This window comes from Caretta caretta, chromosome 8, assembly GCF_965140235.1.
Source record: "Caretta caretta isolate rCarCar2 chromosome 8, rCarCar1.hap1, whole genome shotgun sequence".
NCBI classification, from domain to species: Eukaryota; Metazoa; Chordata; order Testudines; family Cheloniidae; genus Caretta; species Caretta caretta.
Window position 1 is genome coordinate 92,503,323 of NC_134213.1, and position 12,954 is coordinate 92,516,276.

At 36.5% G+C, this 12,954-nt stretch overlaps 1 protein-coding gene across 2 annotated transcripts in view; it reads left to right on the plus strand.

The window, feature by feature from the left end:
• TM2D1 (TM2 domain containing 1) overlaps positions 1-12,954 on the plus strand; it is a 34,680-nt gene that overhangs the window by 5,625 nt on the left and 16,101 nt on the right. For both annotated transcript variants that reach the window (XR_007357992.2, XM_048860631.2), the window contains exon 4: positions 3,465-3,556. Coding sequence is in view for 1 of the 2 variants with exons in the window: in XM_048860631.2 (XP_048716588.1) it covers positions 3,465-3,556 (92 nt within the window). In the remaining variant the exon portion in view is untranslated. The remainder of the gene's footprint in view (positions 1-3,464; positions 3,557-12,954) is intronic.

A 12,954-nucleotide genomic window follows, 5' to 3' on the forward strand; every position in this document is an offset into this window, starting at 1 on the left:
GATAGTCAGATCTGTGAAGATGACTCAACTGACTTAGTTCTACATACAGATTTTGAACAGTGCAGAGTGTTGTCTGGATTCTTTCTAAGCACTGCAATTATTATTTTTACTCTTCAGTATTGAACACTAATATGACAGTACACTTATCAATGTTCTTTGTTTCTCCTCTTTACTGGAATCCTGGAGGACTTTTCTTTATAAAGTTGGTCTTTTTTGTTGTCCAGCTGTAGAATCTTAGGAAATTGTAGTTCCAGAAATCCTAGCTGAATTTTGCCTACATCACTAGTGAGAAAGCCAGTTCCCTCTAATTTGATATTCTTATTATTCATCAGTTTGCTTATCTGAGCCACCTTCTTGCAAAATGTTAGTGTAGTGTAGCTCAGTCCGGTTCCACTGCTAATTTCTCTATACTTATTTTGCTGGACAGTCTAAACTCAACACACTGAAGGCCAACATACTATTTTAGCAAGCCACAGTAAACTGCTTGCATAGTAAATTGTGACCACCAGTTTCTATCAGAATTATTGCTCTCTGCCATATCTGTGATGGAAGCCAGAGAACAAGATGAAATCTAGCCTAATGCAGTAGAATTTGCTCCCCTCCTCCCTAACTGGAATATAAAGCAATTCCTAGGGTTGCTTTCACCTTGTTAGATTTTTCTGAATTAATATTATTCCCAGTATTGTGCTTGTTAAATTTTTATTGGGTTCACAACTGGGAACTAAAAATTCAAGAAATGAAATTGGAACAGTCCTCCTGTGCTACCTCTCGATTAGGCACTAAAAGCAATATTCTTCCCATGATTACTTAAAAGAATTTCCCTGGCTTCACCATTTCCATGACTGTTTATACAGGAAAAGCAGCTTTTAGCTGAGTTATTTAAAACTCTTGTAAATTTCAGCTATGGCTACAGGCAGAGTTTTGCATTAACTCTTGAAAAATGTCACAAAGCCATGTAGTGTGCTGTCATTTCTAGGAATGGTAAATTCCTTAATATTCCCAACTTTCATAGGTGTAACAAGTTGTCAAATCTATATACAGGTAGTTATAATGAATATCTGCATAGTTAAAACCATTACCAGTCTTTTATAAGGCCATTTTTATCCCTTAAGTCATGGTAACATTATTCTGCACAGGTATCCTCATATTTGATACTACAAGAGTAAACCTACCCATCACTCCAGGCGCTTTTCTGAGCTTTTCCAGTGCCTCATTTGAGTTTTGTTGGATAACTTGACGGTCCTCTACTAGAAAGAAGTGAACAGAATTTAAAACAAGAAAATTTTATTCATAAATAACTTTTTAAAGTGATGGAATTATCACATTGATATTTATATAACATTTGTCACTTGCAAATTGTGCAAACACCAGTGAGTTCTCTGAAGCAGTTAAGTATTGTTATACCTTAAATATGGGATGGTGGAGAATCAGAGGCTGTGCCTTGCTCAAGGCCACAATTTAGGACTTGTCTACATGGTGTTTTAGTCTGCACAAGATGGGTGTAAATTTAGTCCACACTAGCATGCTGTCCACTAACTGGCCCATGTGACCTTGGTAGCATGCACTAAAAGTTCAGTAGTGTCTATTAATCTACATGAATGTGCACTAGGGAATTTTTAGTGCAAGCCAGCAGAGTCTACAATGGCCAGTTAGTGCATGATATGCTAGTGGGCTAAAATTTTACTCCCCTCTGGTACGGACTAAAGCACCCTGTAGACAAACCCTAAGTAGCAGATCAATTATTAGAACTCAGAGCTAGAGTCTCAACAAGTATGTCAGTTCACTAGATAAAGCTGTCTCTCTGTGTTGCTGTTGAATAAAGTGGATACAGCTGCTTCGTGTGTATATGTAAACAGGCATACTTTGAACAAGTGACTTCCACAGTATCTCAAAGAAAAGCCTGTGAATTCTGCATTAGAGTGTTCCATCAGGAAAGGTTGGGAGTCTTTCCTTGATTGCTCCCACATAAAATGGTTGTTTCCAAATCCAGGAGCGCTCTAAACTGGCATAGCATGTTCTTCTCTGGATAATGTACGTAGGCCCTGCACATGCTTAACTTTAGGCACTGTGAGTTCAGTTAGAGTCACTAGGATTACTTGGGAAATGGGAAACATAGGCATAAGTCTTTGGAGAACTCATAAAAGGCACTAGAAGTTCAAACCAAATGGTGTGATCTTTAAGAACAGCACTTGCTCATTATGAACGGAAGAGGATAACAGTTTTTTGAATGTGAAATAGGAGGGGAATGTGGATGTGGAAGGAGTAAAGATCTCAGTAGTGGGGCTAGTAAAGCCAGATAATAAGCAAAAATGTAAATATTTATTAAAGGTGTTTGCACCCCTTCTTGGCCACTGCCTTTGTGAAAATGAATATTTTATTCATGTATTTATCTAAGACTTTATTTTGGCCACTTTCACTAATTGCTGACACTTGGCCATGCAAGTGTCAGAATAGTGAATTATTGCATATTTTAAGGTTCTAATGACACTTGGTTCTGTTGCGCCTTTCCAAGGCTGGTTCTTCCCTAATGTGGCAATGGATGGCTCTGGGATTGTTAATAGGAATAGCATCTCTAGGTTCAGTGATTAGCACTAAGCTCACTTCAAAAGTGACTGAAAGTTAGCAGTGGGCATGTCCACATCACTACAACAGTTAATACTAGGTAGCACTCTTTTTGGCAATCTCAGAAGAGAGTCCAGGGAGCCTTTCACTTCTGCTTGTTCCATATCTGTGTGAATAACTAAAGGACTTCCTCCATCTTTAGAGCTATCATTTTGACATCTTCTACCGTCAGTACATTTTTATGTGGCCAACTTCTTTGTTCATTTGTGATAAATCTAAAAATAAATGTATCCTTATCTTAAATACTTGTCCTTTTTTATCTGACCCTTTCCTCATCCGAGGCTGCTCTCACAACTTTCACTAATGGGCCAGTGCTGACTTCTTCCCCAAATCTCATCCATGAATGCCTACCTTAGGTGACACCTCATCTAGCCCAGGACACTTCCTGTTTCACTGCTTGGCCCTGGAACTGACCCTGCCAAGCAAATTTGGTGCAATTCTGGGGCTTTTCAATAAATTGTGACGCAGAATACACAAGTGGATAGGAAATACTCTAGAAAGCTAGGATTGTGTCAACAGCTGGCTCATATCTTGTTTGAACGAGAATAATAATCCACCTAAAGAAAAAGGATGGAAGTTCTGCTGGAGCCCAAGTACACTCCTGAGGTCCAAGTTACAGTGGATGTCTACACAGATAATAGTATTATACTAATTTTTTTAATGTTGAATTATTGAAGACTGTGCTAAAATTGTGTAAGCTAAACAACACAAGTCTTCTCTTTCATAAAGGGAGACTTAATAGGTATGTCATTTGACTGTCATTTTTAATTGAATTATTCAGAATATACGCAACTTAATATCTTGTTTCAACCACAGTCATCTTTACTTATGTCTTTTGGCAGAAATGGTTACTCATACAAAGTGGCAGTGGCTCTGTCTTTATTTCTTGGATGGTTGGGAGCAGATAGATTTTATCTTGGGTATCCTGCCTTAGGTGAGTTTTTTTTTCTTGTTTTGATTTTAAATAATAAAACGTTAATTCTATATGATTGCAGTTTACAGGCATACTTATGTCTTAACTACTGACCTCTGATTCTCACTGTTTTCAAATTTACTAACTAGTGTACTTATTTCACTTTGAAAGCAAAGCCTTTGCAATGAACTATGTCCATGTTTTTACTGTTTAGAATGGCTCTGTGGCCAAATCCCGCCGTGATTTAAGTGGACATAACTCCTCTTGAACTTAGTAGTGACAAAGGGGAGGTGCTGTAGTTCAGGGGATAGGGCATGTGATTGAGAGTCAGCAAGCCTATGTTCTATTCTCAGCTTTACTGCCCTTCTATTGTATGAATTTGCGCTAATTACTTAACCTTTCTGAGCCGCACTCCCTCTGTTGTGGAATTGTTTGACATCTGTTGATGAGAAAATATATGTTATGGTTAAGCATTAATTATGGGAATTGAGCTTGCTTACCCCAGGACTGACTTTGGACAATGCTGTTGAGAGAAGCAATGTGGCCTCTGCTCTTTTGTCCTTCATGATGGGGATCCCTGGGTAACAGTCCAAGTGCCTGTGACTAAAAAGGTGATCAGGGTAGTGTAATGATTTTAAGTTGTTTCAGTAAGTAATAGTCTCATTACAAAAATGTATACTGAGAAAATTTAGCTGTCAAAACCCAAGAAATATCAGTTATAATAATAAATGTTCTTCAATTCTATGCAATCACTTAAAAAAAGTAGGTCTGAAAAGTCGCAGTAAACATTCCAATAACAATCTTAACTGATGCCTTACTTACTTTCACATAGTACAGGTCAACAATTTATACAACTTATAGCACGCTGTAGGAGATCAGTTATATAAAGGCTATGAATCAGTTACTGGTATTCTAAGTATTACATATTTTATATAGTAGAAGATATACTGTAGGAAGATGTGTGTAACAGAAATGGAGCTGCTCTGTAATTTATAAATATTGTTTATGCTGACCTGGTTGTTGGGATGTTTTCTGTGTGAATATATTGGTTGAGTTCAGTTGGGAGCTCGATGGAAAACCAGCAGAAAATAAAAGAATTGTTCAAGATAAACCACTTTCCCTCAACTCTCAAGGGCTGTTAAGAGACAGTGCTGCATAGGAAAAGGCCTGGGAACCAGAAGATCAAAAGACAGGGTTTAAAAGGAAGACTTTCACAAAGAGGGCAGTAGCTATTGGGGAGCCATTGGGGAGAACAGACTGACACACAGGACCTGCTGAGGAGTTGGAAGAATTTAGGCCATCAGGGGATATTAAACCTTTGGGTAAGGTAGATGTGTTTGTAGGCTATTTTAAAATGCTTTGTTCCTACTGTTAAAATAAACAAATATTTTAATTTTAAGAAGGCTTTTTGTTCACTGGTTTCAGAGTAGCAGCCGTGTTAGTCTGTATTCGCAAAAAGAAAAGGATTAAAATAACCGATTTATTTGAGCATAAGCTTTTTTGTTCACTGAATACCACTGGCCACAGAGTCCTGAAGAAAAGGAGTACCTATGCATCCGATGAAGTGAGCTGTAGCTCACGAAAGCTCATGCTCAAATAAATTGGTTAGTCTCTAAGGTGCCACAAGTACTCCTTTTCTTTTTGCGAATACAGACTAACACGGCTCTTACTCTGAAAAGAGTCCTGAAGGGAAGAACCACAGGTGCCAAACCCAGTTGGACCTACTGGGAAAGCAGGGTTGATACACAGTTTGGGCCTTGGGCTGCAGCACCCTAAGAGCACAAGAACTGCAGAACTCCACCCTGGGAGACATATAGGCATGGGACCTGTTACCTGTAGGATTGCACTCAGGGATCAGGAAAGGCAAAAGTGCTGCTAGCCCTGTAACCATAATAATGTTTTATCTAAATACCCATTTTAAATTCAAAACTGTGCTGAGTGTCTGAATAATATAATTAATGTTCTGCAATTAGAATGTGTGTGTAATAGAACTTGATATATATTCTTTGTAGTTCAATGCAAGTCAATTGCTATACATTAGCGATGTGTGTGCTGAAATGAGCTAAATGACTTCGTGGAACTTGCACAATATAATGCTATATAAGCTATGTCTTGAGGGTCAAAGTTAAGATGGAATATCTGGTGTGAATTTTCCCATGTCTATATTTAAGAGAATGTGTGAATTTCTACAACGTCTTAGCAGATCATTTCCTTAAATCTTATTGCATATGTTATATTAACAGTTCTGGATATGTAACTTTTTAAATTAATAACTGGAGTGATCTTCATTTTCAGGTAATATTTTCTATTTCAAAATACATTGTAATAATTCTCTTTATTTCTATGAAACTGTCTATTTGATTTTTGTGCTTTCTACTAAGATATTTAAATTCCCAACCAAAAAAATTGCCACCTTTAGATGAAATTAGTTAAGATACTGATTTTAGAAAATCTGTTTTAAGAGTTTCACTCTTGCAGTCATTTCAGATTATTTTTAAATTACTTGTTTCTAACTTTTTTGAAGATATTCAAGGTGTTTATAGATTGCTTTCCACTGGTTTTGAAAATGAAGTACTAGAAACAACCTATAGATTTCTGGACATGTATCTAAACACGTGTAGATAAGTGTGTCATATCTAAATCTGCATGACCAGATCCTAATCTTACATGTACAAAACAAGTAAACATGAACAGAACATGGGATCTGATCCTGCAAACACTTACCACTCAGGATAGTACTTACTATTGTTAATTCTGTTTGAAGCTATTGGCTTTAATAGGACTTCCCATAGTGATAAAAATTACCTCAGATAGTGTTTGTCAGATTTATCCACAGGATGAAGAAAATGATGATGGCTTTTTAAGGTACACATAAATCCTATTCTGCTAGAATTACCTTCACTATATTGTAAGAAACTCTCTGTTTAAGCTTCATTAGTTTCTCAGTATGTTACAAACAGTTGCCTTTTTTGTATAACTCTAGATTGCATGATGTAATGGACTGGTGCAGCTAAATACACTAGTACTGCTTCAAGTGGGAGCTTTGAGTTTCTGCCTTCTCCCTGTTCTTATGGGTAATTCTGTGTTAACCCGTGTGGCCTTTTTTCCTGACATGTAATAATTTGCACATTTTTATTTTGCACATTTATATTTACATAAAAAGATTAGATCTTCTAAGATCCCTTTTTTTAGAGGCAATTGATAACTCTAGATGCCCATTTTCTGTAAAACCAATGTTCCAAAATTCAAATATTTTCTTATTTTATCAGTTGGACTTAGAATAAGGATGTGCATTACTTTTAGTGCAGATGTCTGAAAACTTTGCTTTGAATTCTTATATGTATTACACTTAAATTACCAATTGGACCTGAAATATAATTCACAGATATTAGCCACAATTAAAAGATTTGCAAGTTAAGCTCTTATAAAGCTTGGAAGCTGTTCCCCTGTGAAAGGATGGAGAGGAGTGAAGCAAAAAGAATACTGGTAACTAATCACACAACTTCTTATAGAGAATTCTTGTGCTTTGTCAAACAAGGTACCTCTTAAATATTAAATGATCTGAATTCCTACAAATTACGTTTAGGAGCTGACTTGCAAAGCAGCAGGTTACCTTAAAAATTAGTTGTTGTTTTTCTTCTTTTACCACCATATATATTGTTGTTGAATTCATATTTTGAAAACTGTCATTCATAGACTATTCTTATGTGAAGCTGTGTAGTGCTTACTACTTTGTAAATGTGTTTATGTGGCACATTGCCTTTAAAGACAAGATACATACATTTTGCTCTGCATGATACTTTTAAAGCTAGAGCACACATCGATTTTCCTCACTGACCTTTCTACATACAAGAGATACCATTTTTTAACAAGATGGTATAAATCCTGACAATACAAAGGCGGACTATAAACCAGATTTTCTTGCTTCAAGGAACTGTCAGAATAGGATGTCACAAAATAAGAGTCTCCTGTTGTTAGATAAATAGTATGGCAAAGGCTTTCACTCTAAGGTATTTCCTCTTTAATTGAGTGAATTTAATTCTCATGAAGATATGGAGAAAGAAAGCATTCGCTTTAGCCGGGCATTGTGAAAGCTTCCCCATGCAGCTCTGTTGATGCACCTTTCTTCTGAGCTGTAAGCCCCCTGCTATTTCCATCTTTGTTAGTCTGTTCTCAAGGGGGCCCATGGTGCCATATAGTACCAATTCGTGTTTTGTTTTTGTGAGACCACCAAACTCAGTCTCACTTGGGATTTAAATTAGGATTTGAACTTTACTTGTAAACCTCCATATTTCCATTTGGACATACAAACAAACAAACAAGGCTTCAGGCTAAAATTGCATAAGTCTTCATTCTGAAACTTTATTCTCCTCTCCCCAAACATGAGAATAATTCCGTTTAAGATGAGTATCAAAAAATCCAGACCTCTAACTTAACATTTTAGGTTTAAAACACAGTTTATTTTTTGGCAGTGAATAGCATTGACTACATCATTGTGAAGATCTAGTACAGAGCATACAACACCATACTGTCGAGACTTCTAAACATCTTGCAATCCTGCAACAATCCTTCATTTTTAATGAGCTATCAAAGGTTCTTTGCTCTTACCTCTGCAGGGGAAAAAATTTCGAGTTAACGTGTTTAATTGCAGTGTAGAGGCTTCGGCTGGAGCCCGGGCTCTGGGGTTCTGCAAGCCTGAGTCATCTGGCACAGGCCAGCCGTGGGTTTTTAATTGCAGTGTAGACATACCTGTTGGGGCCAAGAAGTTGTATGGATAGCAGAAACATCTCAAGTTTTGTAAGGAAAGCAGGGTGGATTTGATTTAAATCAAATTGATTTAAATCATTATTTTAAAAGACTCGATTTAATCATGGATTTCTACATAAAAGTGCATTCTTGTTGGTTGTTATAACCATAATACATATTCTTCACAACTCAGAGATAGATGTAGGTTTCATTTTTAGAAGGAATACATTATACATTTTTAAAGTGATTTATTTTGAAAACTTTTCAGATTAGTTTTACAGCTGTATCAGAAAATGAATGATTGCTTGGTCATTTCATTTACCAAAGGTAATTGAAGCAGATTGTTCATCTCCCAGTGACGTCAAAATATCTCCAATTCAACATGTTAATCATTTAATATTTGGAGGATTTTCTTGCCATGTTGTATTAGGAGGACATCACCACCAGACAGACATTTAAATTGTTTTATTTAACTAAAACAACGTTATGTATTCTGGATTTTTTCTTCAACAGCAAAGATGTAATATTTTGACAAAACAAGCATATGAATTTTTGAATTTAGTTAAACATTCAAGTTTTTTAAAATCAGGTTTGTTTTGTTTTTAACTAAAATAGTTAAACGAAATATTTAAAAACAAAAATTAAATCGACTGTCAGCCAGGTCAACACGAGAAACTTAAAACATTGACTTCTGCAGCTAACCCCATCATCTTCACCTTCATTTTCCTGTTTGTTCATAATCTGGAAAAGAAAAATAAGCTTTCCTGCTTTTTCAGGTCCCAAACGATTTCTCAGTTTGGAGTGAATTAGTCCAAAGGAAGAGAAATATTCTTTCTACACAAGAAGAAGAAGCTACTGCTGTTAAAAGTGAGATTATCACTTCAACAGTCTCTGAATCCAAGTGCTTGTGTAACTTCCACCAGTTCACTGGTGTCACTTTCTTTAAAACATCATCAGCAAACATATATTTCTTGAATGGTTCTTATTCCCAAATTGGGTCTCTTCTAGTGAGAGAATGGTATGGTAGATCTCAAATCAGTGAAGGCTACACTCAGAGACCTGAAGACTTCTGGAATATGCTGCTCAAACAGTTTCACTTTTGTTTCTACTGCCTGTCCCTCCCTTCTCACATTTATCTCCAGACTTCTTCTCCTTGTCCAGATCTATTCTGCCCCAACAATCTTCTATTCATTGAACTTTTTGAAACTTTGCACTTTTAGAGAGAGGTAAGGGATTAACTCTGTGTACGCAAATTTGCAGAGGGACAATAGGGTTGAAGTCTGTTATTTCTCTCCTTTATATATTATTTATTTAAAGACATTTTTGCTGTTAACAATCATGTTATCTCTGGAGACACAAATCCACAGTTTGAGAACTGCAAAACTAAGCATCTCTGATGCTGAGTCCCATTGGGTAGATAGAAAGATTAACCTAAATAATCTATACAGAAGTCCCTTGAACCCCATAAGATTGGGTCCCTAATCCATGAACTATTGGAACTTATTTACAAAACTTTTCTTAAACATTACATGAATATATTGTTTCATACTATAGAATTAGAATTTATAATCCCTATTCCATGATGAGATATCTTTGAGCTATAACGTATCTTTATCTTTAGATAGGTTTTTTCCTCAAAAAGCATTTTATAAAAAAATCAGATATAAATTAAAAATACCTTTGTTTTTTTTAATTTTTTTTTTAAAATCATTTATTTTTATCCACCCTGAAGGAAAGTAAATCTTTATGCTTTAGCCAACCTCGAACCAACTGGGTTAGGAAGAGACTTTCTCTGTAGGGCATCTTGCACCTTTTTCCGAAGCAGTTGGTGTTAGACACTGTTGGGCTACTGGACTAGTCTGATCATGTATGGCAATTCCTATGTTCTACAGGTGCTTTGCTTACAAGATGTTTTGAAACTCAGAGCACTTTCACATGCTCTTATCTCTTGCAATATGTCGATTAAAAAAATTAATTTACAGCTACAAATAAGTAACACTATTCACATGTAAAGGAAATAAGTGCAGTCCTGTTTCAGTCTTAGATTTCTTTTTAGACTCCAGCTAAAATACTTTCTCCTCTTCTGCACGTTAGTACGATCCCTATTAAATCTACACTTGCAATTTGAGAGGTGGGACAACAGGTCCAACCAGAAACTGCTGCTCAGGCCCCAGCGAGGTTTGCATTTGCGATCCCTGGTTTACAAGACCAATGCTCTAACCCCTGAGCCATGGAGCCAGGTCCTTGGTGCCCTCAGCATGGGTTGAAGGTTGATTCCAGTAGACGCATGGCTGGCATTTCATATCTTCCAAGAGCCTTGAGCATCTTACATTATCCAGAAGGGCAATAATCCCCAAAATTTCTCAGGTTCACAAAAATTCAGTTACCTTTGTGCTTTATGGTAGTCATCTTTTAAAAAGGTAATCGAGGATTTTTAGCTCCAAAGGCATCCACCCTAATTTTTCTGATATTTTTTCCTCACTTAGGATGGATTTAACTACAAGATCCCAGACTTTTTTACTGCAGTAATCAAAGGCTCAAACCCTTAAAGCATCAAGACCTTTCCTGTAGAAAGTCTGAAGTTTGATTAGTGAATGGATTGTTGCAAAATTCTAACTCTTTACCAATTGTCATTGTTGATATTCAGAATAGCTTGAAGATGGCTGGGGGATGGGCCCTGGGGTGCAGCATTTTATTTTAATATAAAATCAATACAGTGGCTTGCTTGTCAACTGTCAGTTTATTTGGGATCATCCATTCCCTGAAAGAAGCAGAACTAAAGAGTAAATAGTGCTGAAATATTTTGCAGAAATGTGATGAAAATTACAAACACTCTTGCAGATAACTTCCCTCTGTTGTGTTTAGAGGGAGGACTGGTTCATCCAAACTACTGAATACAGATTAACAAGTTAGTTTGTTACATGGAAGGCTGGTTTGGAGTGCCTCCCCCTAAACTTAAATAACCCACAATTTTCGTGATATAATGGCCTGTTTTTTCCCCTCTACTCTTACAGTTATTTGGTCACTTCCACTGTTTGTTTATTTTTTCTTCCTCCTTTCTGTCTTTGCTTCCTTTCCTGCATTTCCTCCCCATACTCCCCAAAGCAAAAATTGGGCTCAATAAGTGTTTCTACAACCAATAATGGAGAATGAAGGTGACTAGAATGATAAAATCTTGCAGCTAATTCCATACATAAAGTGCTTACACACTTGGAGCTACTGTCTCTGCTTCTGACGCCAGTACAGATGGTGGGGTGAAAGTGGCTTGTTGGGTCCCTAAAATGCCAACTCCCAGTGGGGTTCAGAATATGTATTGAGAGCATGACAAAAGATGGAAGAGTTATCCACGAATACTTTGGGTGGGGAATGCTCTAGTTGCAGAGATAATAAATTTGGTACTCTAGTATTTACCAGAGAAATTGGCGTGCATCATTTTAGTCCTAGCTCAGAACTGTTGTCCCCTGTTGCTGGCATTTGTTTCCTGGCTGTTGCCCTTATGTTTTTTGACACTACAGCCAATACTGATGTCAAAGCTTAAAATGTTTGGCTGCTGCAAGTCCCAGACACCAACCACTGAGAACAATTTGTTTTAAACATTTATGTATTTATAATTTTGTACATATAACATGACTTGTATGCTTCATTGATTGACACCATTTCATATTATAGAGTCATAGTGAAATTATTTTTGCTCCATTGAAAGGCCGGCCTGCTAAATGTTTTTCTTCCTCTTGGTCAAGAGTCACATTCTCATTATTAGGTTTCCATTTTTCAATTTTGTTAACAATATAGCTGTATGTATCCTGTATTTCCAGCATGTTGATTTCTGTTGCATCCAAAGTGTGCTGTGCATTTTACACGCAGGTATAAACTTGTTTTCGCTGCTGAAGACGGCACAGTTCTCCTCATACAATATCCTACAATTAACTTGATCTAGTTAAAGACAAACACTTTTTACACTTTCTAATCTTGGATAAAATTTTCTGAAGAGCCTAAGTGAGTTAGGAGACTGAGACACATTTTCAAAAGTAACTTATCCCCTTAAGCTTTATTGAAAGTCCTTGGGGTTTAAGTTTCTTAAGTCACTTTGATGCTTTTGAAATTTTTACAGTGTTCACATGCAATGAAGTCTGTTCAATAAACTATTTAAGGCAACCTTCTGCTTCTAAAGACATCCTCTAAGTATCTCCACATTTTATTACAGTTCTGCCTCACCTTTAATGGAAAATCATCTCAGTGAAACAGTCATTTGTTAGTCATGTCCATGTATTCATTCTAAATGCAGTGGAATATGTCTGTAAGTTCCTAGAAAAGTATCTACATTGTTGGCAACCCCTTAAACATTAGTATTGTATACACTAGCAATGAGAACAATATTCAAACCCAGCATGTAATGCAGCAGCTGTTTCCAAAGTCTAATTAGTATGTTCTACAACTTGAGACAGTAGAAAGTGTTTCATGTTAAAATAAGTTTTGGACCTCCAATGCGCAAAGATTTCTTTGTTCTTTCTTTTAAGATTAACTGTGCATCCAGCCAGAGAAAGGAAAAACTCAGTAATTTAAGTTGACACTAATGTGTTCATTCTCTTCCTTTTCTCAGAATTATGTCTGTTACATTCATTTTGTGTTTAAATCTTTTAAACTAAGCAAGTTTCTTTACAGGTTGGTGCATA